Raw genomic sequence first — 16,453 nt, 5'->3', positions numbered from 1 at the left:
GGTGCAGCTCTCTAACAGGGCCTTCTTTATGGTCCACATCTCTAACAGGTCACATACTTATCATTTCTTTTTTTTTTTTTTTATGGTAAGAATACTTAATATCTACTCTTAGCAACTTTGAGTATATAGTACAGTATACTTAATAATAATTACAATGCTATGCATGAGAGCCCTGGAACTTATCTTCTCACTGCAAGTGTAGACCCTTTGGCCAGTATCCCCCAATTCCTCCACCCTGCCTCCAGCCCCTGGTAACCACCAGTCCACTCTCTGAGTAGATTCTATGAGTTTGACTTTTTTAGATTCCACATATAAGCAAGATCTACAGTATTTGTCTGACTTATTCCACTCAGCATAATGCCCTCAAGGTCCAGAAGTGTTGTGGCAAATTGGAGAAAAGGATTTCCTTTTCTCATGGCAGAGTAATATTCCATTTTCTATGTATCATGTGACTATCGCTTCTCTCTCTCTCTCCTGCAGGACACCAGCCATGATCGGCTGCTCGTTTGTGGTCAACAGGAAGTTCTTTGGTGAAATCGGTCTTCTGGACCCTGGGATGGATGTGTATGGAGGAGAAAATATCGAACTTGGAATCAAGGTCTGTGACATGGTGTCCTTTCTTCTTGGTCTATTCATGTTTGTGAGCAGTACTATCTGGTCATTTTTGATGTGTGTTTAAAGCTTCCTTAGCTGGGTGAATTACAGAATGGTTCACCCCACATCTGTTCCTAAAGATGTTTCAGCAGGATTGGTACCCCACCCCCTCCTCAGACAGAAGAAACCTGGGCTTTACCCACTTCAAGAAGTTGAACGATTTGGCCATGCCTGGGTGATCCAATCTAGACCTTAGCTAGAGAATATGGTTCCTGCGCCCATCCAGTTTCATTCTCTCCTTAAATCTTTCTGAAAATTAAATCATCTCCTTAAATTAGAATTTCCAGCCTACATATTTGGACAGTTCGTGTACATAGAAGAACTATAAGATGCCAGAGGAGAGAAGGATACTGTTCTGTGGGACTCTCCTGTTTCTTAGAAAGGTTTCTAAGGAGGCTGTTGGGGAAGAGGAAGAAGATGCAGAAGGGGCTCTTGCTGGCCCCACGTTCAGATCAGCTCCATTGCTTCAGCTGGGTTTTGTTTAAAATTCTGTTTGAAAAATGAATTTCACTGTAAAAAAAAAAAAAGTTGGGCATATTGATGCATTCCAACCTCTTCATGTTAGAGTTAAGATAAATGGATCTCAGTGAAGGTTTGGGTGAGGGGGATCCTTTAGGACCTGGTCACCACTTAACTGGTGTGTCTTCCTGCATACCACAAAGAGGGGGCTCCTGAGGGTGCCCATTTAGGGTCACTGGGTCCCCACTGGCCCTTGTCCTGAGGTTTTGCATACCTGGAAGGAAGCTTGTTGGAAATGACTCGGACACAATTATAAGGTTTAAGTTTATTGAATTTCTTCCTCTTTCCGCTGCTGGAATCTCCTTTTTGTGCTGCCAGGCAGGTACCCAGTGCAGAATCCCTACCCACAATCAAAGCCTGTTCTCCATGTCAGATTTCACTCGTTATCCCTAATTGCTCAGAACCTTTAAGATACCCTGCCAGCCCCTCATCTACACTTACACCCCCCTCCCTTCATGGAATGAAAGACTTCGTGTTCTTATGATGTAATGAGCGTCCAAGATGCAGGAGCAAAGGGGATGGTGGGGACCTTCCCTGAACCCTCAAGTCACTCCCTTTTGGAAACTGCAGACTCTTCCTGTATTTTCAGTTCTGGGCTGGGTTCTTTCCTAAGTGGAATTTACACAGGATTTCTTTGAAAGCCCAACAATGAAAAATCCCATGGATATGTGATCGCAACTTGTGTACTCGGCACTTAATCCATTTGGAATTTAATTGATGGAAAAGATCTGAACCCAGAGTGTTGAACTTGACCTCTAACTTCAGTTTCTACCCTGGTCCCGTCTCCTCATTCCGCCCTCTTCCTTAGCTCTCATCTGCTTCTAGCATGCCAGGGAATTGACTTTTTTATTATGTATATTGTATTTCTCTAACTTTACTAGCCAGATTGCAAGCTTTACGAGGCACAGAGCTTCGTGGTGCCCACCTTTGCATCCCAGGCACATAAAACCATGCTTCACACATGGGTCAGTAGGTATCCGTTAGATTGATGACTGACTGGGCACCTAAAGGGACCCAGCATGCGTAGAAGTAGTGAGACTTTGTGGAGACAAGCCCCGTGATTAAATGGAAGATGATAACTTATCCAGGTACTTCCTTATGAAAGGAAGGAGCTGAAGGAAGCCCTGCATTGAGATGGTTAAGCTTTTTTAAATGTTTCAGAATTTTATGATAGTTTATAAAATCATAAATTATTTTTATGTTTATTTTATATAATGTTTATTTATAATGTGTTTATTTATATATAATGTTTATAAAATTAAAACTTATGATAATTTGGTAAATTATTGATTCTAAACATTTTTAATATCTTATTAAGAGGGATTTGAATGTCTCTGTAATAATGTGAGAAGGACGCCTGTGGAGGGTAAGATGACACCAGCAGAGGGGAGAACAGGATGATGGATGGAGCAGTGTCCTCACGGGGGCAGGGGCACAGGTGGAGGGGTTATGGGGACAGGAGGGACCCCCGGATTTGATTGCCACGGCAGGCTGTGCTCTGTGGAAAACAGAGGTGGAAACATCAGGACCGACTGCTAAGGCGCTCAGATGTTGGTCTCCCCACGCGTAAAAGTATTTTCTGTGCATCGACCTGGACCCCGCAAAGGTCTGGGTGTGAGGCTCTGCCAGGCTCCGTGGCGGTGGCGGTGATGACAGTCCTGCGTGGCTGCCCTAACCCTGCAGGAGGGGCGGGGCTTGTCAGTTTCGCCGTGCGGCAGCACCACCCAGTACAGCACCGCCCCTGGCCACCAGCTGAGGGCGCCCGTGAGTCCCGCGCCGCACCTCCGAGGGACAGGCTGGAGTGATGGGTTCCAGAGCCTGCTCCCTGGCTTGTCTTCTACTGGTCTTCTCAGCACCTGGCTGATCTCCGGACGTCTTTGTGAAGGCGTCGGATGGAGGCGCCTGCATCCTCCCGTCGTGTGCAATCACCAGTCTCTTATCCCAGGCACCTCCAGCATCTACGCTGGAGATTTGGGAATGTTTATGAGAAGGAAATGGCAACCCACTCCAGTATTCTTGCCTGGAGAATCGCAGGGACAGAGGAACCTAGTGGGCTGCCGTCTGTGGGGTCGCACAGAGTCAGACACGACTGAAGCGACTTAGCAGCAGCAGCAGCAGCATGCTCTTATTTCTCATAGCCCAGCGGTCCCAAGCTTTTTGGCACTAGGGACCGGTTTTGTGGAAGGCAGTCTTTACACGGATGGTGTTCCGGGTGGTGGCTCAGATGGTAATGCAAGCCATGCATGCCTGCTCAATCGCTTCAGCTGTGTCCGACCCTTCGCAGCCCTACTGACCGTAGCCCACCAGGCTCCTGCATCCATGGGATTCTCCAGGCAAGAAAACTGGAGTGGGTAGCCATTTCCTCCTCCAGGGGATCTTCCCTTCCCCTGGATTGAGCCTGGGTCTCCTGTATTGCAAGTAGATTCTTTACCCTTTGAGCCACCAGGGAAGCCCTCACCTTAACCAACTTCCTGGCACATACTTATCTATTCTCAGAAAGGAGCCCAGGAAAGAGTCCACATCCTTCAAGCCCCCCCTCCCTTGAAAAATACATTATTATGAAAGCCATCCCTGCTGCCTGAGAAAAATCAGAGCTTTATGGAACATATACACTCATATATACACATATAAAATTGTATAAAGTGTACATAGATACATTTATACAGATTAACCTATAATAACCTGCAAGAAATAAAGTCATATGCTTTAGCTATGCAGGGGAATTTTAATTTGAGAACACTTACCTTTTCTTTGTGATTTCTTTGACTAAGAAATAGGTCCATCAGTGATCAAACTATTCTCTGATATTTTTCATTACCTTTTAATTCCATCCTCAGTAATTAAAGAATAGGATGAATTGAAAGCCTTGCTATGGTTCAGGGGAGGAGGGGTGGGGAAACAACAGGGTTTACTCCAGGGATATTGCTTGGATGAAAGGCAAGCTTGCCCGTGACCAAAGCAATCAATGCAGTGGAGAGATGGGGGGGAAAATGCTTTCTAGGGCTGAGAAAATAAATGTGATCAGAAATTGAAAGGTTTCATCGTGTTCTAGTAACATTAATCAGCAACTATTAACGATGTATATTATGGTAACATGTCTAAATGGTAAGAGGAGAAAAATTCAAGGAGAAAAGACCAAATAGATTACTTTTAAGTGGTGTCAGATGGCTTCAGGTTTCTCCAATATATCCATCTTCTTGGGGATGAAAAGGCACTGTCTTATTCTGAACCCTCATATAAAAGAACGACTGACACATGCCACTGCTGAATCCTGCCTCCTGGAATCTGAAAGGAAGGCAACAGAAAGATGTGGTCAGATCCTCCAGCCATCAGAAAATGTCTTAGCTTGTCAGGAATCTCAAGGACTGAATAAAAGGCAGAATTCTTTTTATTGTGTGTGTGCATACTATATTATTTAATGTGTGTGCACATTGTTGTTGAAAATATTTTTGAGACCAGCGACCCATGATGGAGGTGAAGTCAGCAAGAGGGTGGTGGGTGAGAGAGGGGGACGCAGGCGTGATAACCTTCTTACCTGGCCCAGCCCAGCCCCCAGGACCCTCCTCTTGGTACAGCTTTTGCAGGAGGCTCCACAGCAGTCCCAGGTAAAGGATTCAGACTCATGTCATGGTGAATGACCCCTTGGAAGGGAATGGCTACCCACTCCAGTATTCTTACCTGGAGAATTCCATGGACAGAGGAGCCTGGCAGGCTACAGTCCATGAGGTTGCAGAGAGTCAGACACAACTGAGCAACTAACACACACACACACAGTGAATGATGGACAATGGATGTGTGTGTTTTATTTTACACCAGGTGAGAATGATGTTCTTAAAATGCAGAGTTTGAGCTTGGTGCCACAATGCTGGTGGCATAGTTCACGGTACCCCCGGACCCACGTTGTTCTTAAGAGTTGGGATGCCATTCTTAAGACTCCAGTGGGCTCAAGGTTGGCATCTCTGCCATGTTGCCCAGCTCAGTGCACTTGAGCTGAAGGTGCTGAAGACCTGCAGGCCAGCCCACAGACTCAGGCTCTGTGAGTCCTCATGCCAACTGGAATACCTTCAGCAGTAGACTTGATAATCAGAGGGCAGACAGTATAAACAGTCCTGATCGGACTCTGAAAGTTCAAGTATCACGAGTACCAGTGTCTGAGAGTGAAGATGAATATCTCAGCTCAAGTAGAAAATGTGAAACGGCTCTGGCCAGCCCTGTTGATTAATGCTCTGATATCCACCCCAGCCACCCCTCTGTCCACGGGCTTTGGGACTTATCATCCAACATCCATTTTAACCATGGAAGATTCTCCCTGCCCGCTCTGAGACCCCTGACATCAGAATGCCCCATGTCCAGAAGCCTCCTGTGACCTTTGTCTTCCATTGGGATCTCTTGGGCTTAAGTCTGCTCTATCTGTTGGATGTTGTGGTTAGATAATGGTCACTCCTGGAAGCAGACCACCAGTTCAGTCCCATTTGCCTTATCCTTAGACTGCATGAGTCTTTGGTCCTCCTTTATCTGCTGTTGATGGTCATCTCTGACTATGGGAATATCTTCACGATGTAAGGTTAGAGTATACCTGTGATAAAACTCAGAGCAAAAGTCCTTGGTCTTGTTTAGATAGAATCAACTTTGGGGTTTCACAGACTAGTCTTTAATCTGGATCCATATATTAATATTTCAGGTGACCAGCAGTTCAGCTGAATGCTTTTGGATATAATAGGGAGGCATGTTGAGAGCCCTCTCCGCTCTAACAGACACTGAACTAAGGAGACCACAATAGACAGACATGGCTTCTATCTCCACAAAATTTATGGTCGGGCAGAAAAATCATTCATTTAGCAAATAATTACCAATGTAATAGGTGTGAAAAGATAGGGTGAGAGAAAAATAAGAAGATAGCAAAGGAATATAACCTACTCTAGGCAGTTGGGAAGCTCCTCCGTAGGAAATGAGGTTGAAGACTTGAAAAATGTGTTGAATTTAGATAAGTCAAGAAAGTGTGGGAGTGGAGTGTAGGAATAAGAATATTCCAGGCAGTTTTAGTTATATGAGATGATTAAGTTCTAGAGATTTATTGTATAGCATAGTACCTGTAGTTAATAATGTATCATGTCCTTAAAATTTTGCCGAGGGTAGATCTTATGTTGTGTTCTTTTCACAAAATGTTTATTTATCCATTGAGGTGTAATTGACGTACATCACTGTGTACATTTAAGGTGTACAGTAATAATAAAGAATGCAGGAGGAAATGTTTGAGAGTGATACGTATGTTGATAGCATAGATTGTGGTGATATTCCCAGATGGCACAGTGGTGAAGAACCCACCTGGCAGTGCAAGAGACTCAGAGACGCGGGTTTGATCCCTGGGTCGGGAAGATCCCCTGGAGGAAGGCCTGGCAATCCGCTCCAGTTCTGTTGCCTGGAGAATCCCCATGGACAGAGGAGCCTGGTGGGCTACAGTCCGTGGGGTAGCAAAGACCCATGACTGAGCACACACGCATGGTGACGAGATGGTTTCCCAGGGTTATGCTTATCTCCAAACTCATCAAATAGTTTACATTAAATATGTACAGCTTTTCAATATCAATCATGCCTCAATAAAACGGTTTTTAAAAGAAAAAAATATATTCCAGGCAGAGAGAAAAGCCTTTGCAGAGGTTTGGCATTCTGAGAAGGAAATGTATTCTGGAAACTGTGAGGTATTCCAGGTGGCTGGAGAAGGTAAATGTTAGGGAAAACTTATTAGATGCAGCGGCAGCAATCTTGAGTGGCATCTAGGTTAGGCAAGATCTTTAAACAGGTATTTGGCTTTTTCTTAAGGACCACTGTGAATATTTTGAAAGGAATAAAAGGAGACATATGTGATAAAGAAAAAGACATCTGTGTGTGTGTGGTGTGTGTGTGTGTGTGTGGTGTGTATCTATATATAGTCTTGTGTTGGACCTATAACCAAGATCCTTTGGAAGCATTTAAGGTGAGTGTGGCTATCAGACTTTTTTTATATAAGAAAGATCATTATTGCCATGAAAAGATCTCGATTGCCATGTCGAGAATGGATGATAGAACTGAATGGACTCAGAGGAGAGCCAGTAGGAGAGCCTAAACTGTGGTTGGGGCAGCAGAAGAGAAATGGACAAATTCAGAAAGCAGAAGAGACAGAATCTGAGGGTTGAGTGTATAGAGAGGATGAAAGTGAGCCAGAGGCAAGGTGGACTCCCGAGTTACTGGCTTGAACAATTGTGAGATGCTTGTGCTCTTCTCGGAGATGAGAGGTCTGAATGAAGGCACAAGACGATGCTTTCTGTGTGAGAGGGGTCCTGACACCATCCAGTTCATCCAGTAGGCAGTTGGGTGTGTGGAGATTAAATAAAGGAGAGAGGACAAAGCGTGAGTTAGATTTGGGCATCTTCTGTACATAGATTATATTTGAAGTTGCAAGAAGGAAGGGGTTGCCTAGAGAAAGAAGGAGAGGGGATAAGACAGAAATCCAGGAAACAAAAACCACCTTTAGGACATGGAAAGAGTAGTTGGAGAAACAACTAAGAAGAAGAAGCCCAGAGCAGGCATGGAGAGGAAGGGGTGGATCCAGGTACCATTCAGGGGCCTAATGTACAAGGACCTGGTGATGACTCAGCACGAGGAATGAATGGGAGGAGAGTGTGGTATACCTCCCAGGTCTCTGAGCAACCAGATAGATTCACTTAGAAAACACTGGCAGAGAAGAAGGTGTGTCGGTGAAAATTCGAGGAATTCCATTTTAGAAATGTTGAGTCCTCTGTGACTTGGCCACAAGATGTTGAAAGAACATAGGAGTAAGGTGGGGTTCCAACTGAGAGCGGGAATTGGAACAGGGTTCTAGGACAAGTGTGGCGTGTTCACCATCCCATCCTGGGGTCTACTGGACCTGAGCGGGGCTTAGGATTTGGGCTGACTTAACAGCGGTAGGACATGGTGGTTCCTTTTATAATATGAGCCCGTGGCTTACAGCAAACAGTAGCCATAGGTGCTATACCTAAAGAATTGAAGAGTTAGGAAAATAGTGTTTGTTTGTTTGTTTTTTTAATTGAGGACTCATCTCTTTTTTTTCTGAAATATTTTGGGGAAAAGATCTTAGTTCTTTAAGATGTTTAGAACTTTAGAATCTCTGCTCCATACTCCAATTTCATGCAAGGATGTGAGTTTCCAGATGCTCGTCCAGTCCGCCTGCCTTTGCCTGTTTGTATGGCACCTTCCTAAAGGAGATGGTGAAGCCACCACTGGGGCCAGAGCTCGTGAGCCACCTACCTGTAAAGACTTAAAATCTGCAGTGACGTGTGGTTCTTCCAGCCTTCACTGCTCCATGACATATACCTCACAGTACAGAATGGTGCTTTGTAGGAAAGAGCAGGAGAAGGTTCATTTAAACAGAGATTGCTGGCATTAGGCAGCAGGACCATTTTGCTATCTTTATTGAAATGTATTGCCATCGTCTTAAGTAAGAAAGATAGACATATAGATATAGATATATAGAGAAAACTGAAAAAATACACACATGCATACACACACACACACACACACACACACACACAAACACACACACTCCAAAAGAAACCTTCCCTGAGAGATCTTACAAAACGTGATGTCAGTTGTAGAATAAAATGGTTTCCATAGAGTTTCTAAAATTCTTCAATTTTAGAATTGTGCACAGGCTGGGAATTCCACCCCCAGTGGGTGAGGGGTTTAGATAATATTGTCTCTTGCTATTTTTTCCCCCACAAAACAAATTAGAGAATGAAGAATTGTCATTACATTTTATGTTAGTTTCCTTTATTTTAATTCAACATTTTATTATGGAAAATTTGAAACATAACAAAAACAGAACAGTCTAATGAATCCGAATGTACAAATGATTCAGCTTCAACAAATATCAACATTTTGCTGTGTGTTTTTCAGCTACTGCCTCTCAGCCTTCAAAAAGCAAATCCCCAGACATCGAATTGTTCTGCCTATAAAAATTTTAGAGTGCATTGCTAACATAGAAGGACTTTTTTAAAGCATAGGCTCAAAATAAATTTACTACGGTAAAATTCATTACCCAGTTTATGTTTCTCAAAAGTATTTCTCAAAATTCTGTGCGATTTTTGTCAACAACAACAATATCATTGATGACTTGTTCAAGCAGGATTCCAAACAAGGTCTACAGATTGCATTTGATTGATATCCCTGTTTTTATTTTTTTAATTTTTTTATTTTTAATTGCAGTATAGTTGTTTACAATATTGAGCGAGTTTCATGTGTATAGCAAAGTGATTCAGCTATATATATTTTCAGGCTCTTTTCTGTTATAAGTTATTGTAAAATATTGAATAGTGTTCCCTTTTGTTGTTTAGTTGCTAAGTCATGTTCAACTCTTTTTGTGAGCACAAGGTGGGTAGCCCACCTGGCTCCTCTGTCCATGGAATTTTCTAGGCAAGAATACTGAAGTGGGTTGCCATTTCCTTTTCCAGGGGAATCTTCCCAACCCAGATATTGAACCCACGTCTCCTTCATTGCAGGCAGATTCTTTGCCACTGAGCCACCTGGGAAGCCCATGCTACACAGTAAATCCTTGTTGATTATGTTTTTTATATAGAGATGTGTGTCTGTTAATCCCATACTCCTAATTTATCCCCCCAACCCATATGCCTCTTAAGTATCTTTTAATCTGTAACATTTCCCCTTACTTTTATTATTCTCGTGTCATTCATTTACTGAAGATACCAAACCATTTGTCTTGTAAAAGTTTGCACTCTCTGGACTTGGCAGATGATCCTACTTAATGTCTTTAACATGTTCCTCTCATCTCCATTTTGTCTAAACTGTATTAGATCTGGAAGGTTGGTTAGACTCAGTTTCCTTCATCTACCCCTTCCTTCTTTCCCGCAAGAACCCTTCAGGTGATGCTGTAAACTTCCTATCACATCACATCAGGAGATGCATACAACCTGGTTGTCTGAATTTTAGTGATGTTAAGATTCAACAGTGGGTCCATGTGTTTTCAGCCTGATTCATCCGTTATAAAATTCCCCATCATCCTTTCATCTAATGATTTTATCAGCCACTGACAATCATTGCCCAGATCCATTATTTCATTAAGGCTTACAAATGGTGATTTTTAAATTTTACATTCATCCTGCGTTTATAAAACATAATTCTGTTACTAAAAAAGAATTTACCCTCATCACCTGTTTGGGTACTCCCAAATATAGTTCAAATAGGAAAGACAGAATAAATGCTTGATTCTTTCCTTTTATTTAAACAGTTTTAGAATAATAAGTTGATGACATAGCAGCCTTCAAAGGTGACCAATGAGCTTTTCTCCAGTAGAATTATTTTTTAAAAATAGGTATTTTATGTTTCTAAATCCATTACAGTCATTATTCATTTTTTGCTCATTTTGTTTTGTTTTTGTTTTTGTTACTTAATACAGTAAAATGCACAGATTTTCAGTCTTCAGTCAAAGGGCTTCACAGTTATGTGCATCCCAATAATCGCCTCCCAAAGCGTGATATTGAAGATTTCCTTTGCCTGTGAAAGTCCCCTGTTGTCATTTTCCTGTCTTTTCTCTCTACTTCCCTATATCACCCACTTTAGGCAACCAGTTTCTGATTTTCATCGCCATAGGTTAGTTGTGTCTGTTCTAGAACTTCTCATAAATGGAATCATGCCTTATACACTCTGATCCTCAGCGTTGTTGTTGTTTAGTCTCTCAGTCATCTACAACTCTTCTGTGACCCCATGGACTAGCCCACCAGGCTTTTCTAGCCATGGGATTTCCCAGGCAAGAATACTGGAGTAGGTTGCCATTTCCTTCTCCAGGGACTCTTCCCAACCCAGGGATCGAACCTGGGTCTTCTGCTTTACAGGAAGATTCTTCACTGCTGAGCCACTGGGGAAGTCCTTAATCTTCCAGCTAATGAATGTTTATGAGATTCCTCCCTGTTGTCGTATCTATATCAGAAACTCAGTCCTTTTTATTGCCGAGAATTACTCCAACGTATGGGCTTCCCTGGTAGCTTAGTTGTTAAAGAATCTGCCTGTAATGCAGGAGACTGGGGTTCGATCCCTGAATTGGGCAGATCCCCTGGAGAAGGAAATGGCAATTCACTCCAGTATTCTTGCCTGGAAAATCCCATGGATGGAGGAGCCTGGAGGACCATAGTCCATGGGGTCACAAGAGTCAGGCACAACTTAGCGACTAAACCACCACCACTCCATTGTGTAAAAATATGATCATTTGTTTATTCATTTTTCCTGCTGAAGGATTGTTGGGTTCTTACCCATTTAGGACTGTTATGAAAAAACATGGTTTTTTTGGACATATGTTTGGATTCTGTTGGGTAAACATATAAGAACTGAATAGTTAGAATATGGGAAAGACGTATGTTTAACTTTTTAAGAAATGGTCAAACAAGTGTCTAAAGTGTTTGGGTCATTCTCCACTTTCACCATTATTGTGTGAGAGTTCCAGGTGTCCACATTTTGCCAGTATTGGGTGGTGTCGGTATTTGTTTTAACGAATCCATTAGGTTTGAATTGGTACCTCAGTGTTTTCGTTTGCAGTTCCTTCATAGCTGATGACATTGAACACTCTCTCTTGTGCCTAAGAATAATTTGCACAACATCTTTTGCCCATTTTAACACATTGTTTAATTTTGTTTTATTGCTCATTTATACAGATCCATTATGTGTTCTGATTATGATCACTTTTTCAGAAATATAGTGTATATATGTGTGTGTGTAAGTATAAGTAAGCCAATGTGTGGCTTATCTATTCATTTTCCACTATATTTTCTTCTGGAAGCTTTATGGCTTTAGCTTTTACATTTATGTCTGTGATCCATAAAGCCCTGGAGAAAACAAAAGAGAATATCTTGGGGGGTATGCAGTACTTTTTAGACTGGATACGAAAGCATTAACAATTTTTAAACAAAGTGCTAGTTTGGATTTAATCAAAATTTAAAATTTCAGCTCATTTAAAAAGATACAGGCAAGCCACACACTGAGAAAAATATTTACAGTGGCTATATCTGACAAAGGAATCTTATCCAGACTAAATATAATGACACCTAAAAGTTAAGACTAAAAAAATGGCAAAGCATCTGAAGAGCACTTCACAGAGCTTCCTAGCTTTCTGGCCCAAGAGGTTTCAGTTTTGTCCTGTATATCTCATGTCCCAAACCTGGAATCAGCCATCACTCTAAGAACCCCTGGCTCCCCTCGTGGGAGATTAGAGACCAAAGTCTTGTCAGTGAAGGTGCCCATTGCTTCTCAGACTTCAGAAAAGCTGGATAACACTGACCTTTTTAGAAATAAAAATGTAAGTCATTCTTTCATACTAGTATTTCCAATTTAAATTTATGATTACATAAGTTTTACTTCTTTGATTTTATGCTTATCTTTCACTGAAAGCTTTATTCTAATTGACAGAATAAGTCTGATTCTTATTGACATAATTTCTCATTTGCTTTATCCCACTATGTATATTATATATGTATATATAGTGTATGTTCTCTCTCCATATATATCTATATACATATATATATGTATATAGATATATACAATTTCAGTATAAGAATGCCAGCTAACAAGTTGACTGAATGAAATTCAATATTTCTTTGTATTTTGTTTTGTCCTTAGGATATATTTCCACAAGTCACGTGTGGTCAACGCTCTGTTTTAAAGGTGTTTGGAATCATTTTTCTCTGTGTAATTATGCAACTTCCTTGATGTAGGTGTTAGAGCTAAATTTCAATGAACAACAAAGTTCACTTTTTTCTATTTTACTGAGGTTGCTGCTGCTGCTGCTGCTGCTAAGTCGCCTCAGTCGTGTCCGACTCTGTGTGACCCTATGGACAGCAGCCCACCAAGCTTCCCCATCCCTGGGATTCTCCAGGCAAGAACACTGGAGTGGGTTGCCATTTCCTTCTCCAATGCATGAAAGTGAAAAGTGAAAGTGAAGTCGCTCAGTTGTGTCCGACTCTTTGCGACCCCATGGACTGCAGCCTACCAGGCTCCTCTGTCCATGGGATTTTCCAGGCAAGAGTACTGGAGTGGGGTGCCATTACTGAGGTTACAGGTCAGGTAACTGAACTTATTTGACCTAAAGTTTTGGCTATTTTTTAAGACTTTTTTAATGAGCAGTTTTATGTTTGCAGCAGAATTGACAGGAGAGTAGAGAGATTTCCCCACACATGCACAGCTTGTCCCATTGTAACATCCCTGGCCAGAGTGCTGCATTTATTACAAGAGATGAATCTACACAGACCTACCCTAATCACCCAGAGTCCCTGGTTTACATTATGGTTCACTCTTAGTGTTGTACATTTTGTGGGTTTGGACGGTGACAGGGATCAATCATTGCAGTGTCGTACAGATGTTCCACTGCCCTAAAATTTTACTATGCTCCCCTTATTCACACTCCCCACCCCCACTCGCTGACAACCCCTGATCTTTTTATTGTGTCTGTAATTTTGCTTTTTCCAAAATGTCTAGTTGTAATTTTACAGTATGTAGCCTTTCCAGATTGGCTTCCTTCACATAGTAATTTGCATTTGAAGTCCCCCCATGTCTTTTCAGGAATTGATTGCTGTCTTTTTTAGTGCTGAATAATATTCCAACCTTTGGATGTACCACAGTTTATTTATTCATGTATTCATCTTGGTTGCTTCAACGATTTGAAAATTATGACTAAAACTGCTATAAACATCTGTGTGAAATCGGTAGCATTGTATATTCATGGCAGTGAGTACCAAGCACTCTGCTTCTAGGCTTATTTCTACCCAACATCCTCTCTGGCTTTTGGTTCTGTGATATCCAGAAACCCATACTGCCAGAGAAGCTGCGAGTCTGTGCTGCTGCTTCACATGGACTCATTTGGTGTGTAGATTGTCCCATTTCACCTTCACTGAGGCTGACCTTGTGTATCTGATTCACTGTAGGCTCTGGGATTATTCCTGTTGCTAGAGCTTTGGGGAAAAAAAAAAAATCCAACAACTGCTAAACATGAAAAAATACTCCCTCTACCTCGTCCCCCACAAAAAAAGAAAACAAAAAGCATCTTATTGATTGTCAAAGCTAAATTAAATCCTTCCATACCAAAGCTAAGCCAGAGAGGAGAAATTGCCCAGATAGCGATAAAGACAGGGCCCCCCAAATTCTGAAAGTGGGCAGAGAATGTCAAGAAACAGCTACACCATTATCAACAAGTAAAGGGACACCAGAGAGAAGAGAAGGGAGGCGGTGGTGAGCAGAAGCCACAGGCTGGACCTTCTCTATCACCTTCACCGTTGAGGACTTCTTTGCACCATAGTCTGTACTCGGTGCTTAAGAAGAAATTTGGGCCTTTCCCACACGTGCACTTATTTTAATGTATGTATGTCTGTTTATTTATTTGGCTTCCTCGGGTCTTGTTTGTGATACACAGGATATTCGTTCCATCATGCAGACCTTTCGCTGCGGCACACGGACTCTCTAGTTGCGGTGTGCGGGAGCAGTAGTTGTGATGTGCAGGCTTAGTTGCCGGGCAACATGTGGGATCGTAGTTCCCCAACGTCAAACCCATGTCCCCTGCATTGTAAGGTGGATTCTTAACCATTGGACCACCAGGTGAGTCCCCACAAATGCATTTAAATGGGAGAGATACACATTTCAAGCTATTATCTGCTGTCAGTTGGCACTAAGTTTGTGGCAGAAAACTGTGCTCCTAGGCGCTTTACAAACATTAGATTCTTCAGTCTTCATGAGAATCGTGTAAATTGGTCATTATTGATCCCATTTTACAGATGATACCGGGATTGTTAGAAGGCAGGTAATTTGTCCAAGATCTTACAGCTGATAAACAGGGGAGCCAGAAGTCAAAGCCAATTTGTCTGACTCTAAAGCTCTCTGAGGTTTTCACTCACCTATTGCTTAGAATATTTATTCATCCCAGACGCTGCATCCCTCTACCCTTAGGATGGAGGCGACAACACTGGCGATTATGTAATGATATCATCATATAGTAGATGCTCAAGGTGTTGGCTGTATATAATACATATCATAAAGCACTTCCATTTGCAGAAGATACAATGCTCATGATTCCCATGTAGACACGCAAATAGATCCCATGCCCATTCATCTCTATCGTGTAATACACTGCTTCGTATATAGAGAACTGTAGTTACGCAATAAACACAAATGTGTTTGAAACAGCATGAAATTGGATTTCCTCATCCATAAATTGTGTTATATTTATGTCTAAGTTATAGCTGAAGGAACAGACCCACGATGTTGATATTTTTATAAATGGTGTCTAATGTATTTCTATTAAAGGGAGATATATTTGCTGTGCTGAAATGTATTATCATAATAGCCAAACCATTTACTCTACCACTGGAAAATAGTGTGGTATTCTGTCTGGAATTTCACTTGCCTGCTCCCAGACTGCCAGATCTCTTGTAAATTATCGTAGGCGTCTGTGAGTTATTTTATAGGAAGCATCCATCTATTTTTACAACTCTGAAAAGTCTGTCACTCTCATTCATCTCGCTGGGAATAAAGCAATAATTTGATTCCCTATAAATGTGAACCTGAATTTACACCGTCCTCTCCAGGTGCGACTGTAGTGATGTGGGTGATTTATAGCTCTGGGTTTCTGGGGCAGGGGACAGGATGGTAGTAGCATCCTTGCCCTGTGTGCTTGTTTCCATTTTCCACTATTTTTACACAAAAGGGATTGGGAATTAGCCTGTCCCGATTCTATTTAGGGCATAGTTGTTTTGTTCCCTGGACCCTGTGGGCTTGGTGGAATGCCATGCCACAAAGAGCAGCCACCAAGGTCCCGAGCCATTCCATTCAGCCCTAGATCTAGTAGTTGGCTGGAGGTCTGCACACATGAGCCTAAGGCTTGGTGATGTGCTCAGTCTTCAGGAAAACTGCCATTGCAAAATTGTCAGGGCTTCCACAGGAAAAGAGTTGACTGTCTAGGGGAGTCTCAGATATTTGCTGTCAGATGGATAGCCCATTGGACAAACCCAGCTTACCCATCTTTGATGTCCCATCTTCTGGCCCATTGAAGGAGAGCTTGCCTGGGGAATGTCAGTGTTTTATCCCCTCTTCTCTCGCTGAGAGGCCGAGGTGGGAGATGTCCTTAGCTGCCCAGGATCCTTTGAGACCAAGGCTGTCTAGGCTTGGAAATCTGATGCTTCCAGAACCAGGGACATGGGCAGTGGGAAGAGAGCTTGAATAATCACTAGAATGAAGAAGTAGGAGCATGAGGAGG

At 42.2% G+C, this 16,453-nt stretch overlaps 1 protein-coding gene across 1 annotated transcript in view; it reads left to right on the top strand.

Annotated features, from left to right (window-relative positions):
• The window catches only part of GALNT17 (polypeptide N-acetylgalactosaminyltransferase 17), a 430,162-nt gene that overhangs the window by 343,097 nt on the left and 70,612 nt on the right, over positions 1-16,453 (top strand). The window contains exon 6 of the mRNA XM_055561655.1: positions 481-598. Coding sequence (XP_055417630.1) covers positions 481-598 — 118 coding nt within the window. The remainder of the gene's footprint in view (positions 1-480; positions 599-16,453) is intronic.

This window comes from Bubalus kerabau, chromosome 23 (assembly GCF_029407905.1).
Source record: "Bubalus kerabau isolate K-KA32 ecotype Philippines breed swamp buffalo chromosome 23, PCC_UOA_SB_1v2, whole genome shotgun sequence".
Lineage (NCBI taxonomy): Eukaryota > Metazoa > Chordata > Mammalia > Artiodactyla > Bovidae > Bubalus > Bubalus kerabau.
Note: the sequence above shows the minus strand (reverse complement) of the source record. Positions and strands in the feature narration are given on the sequence as shown.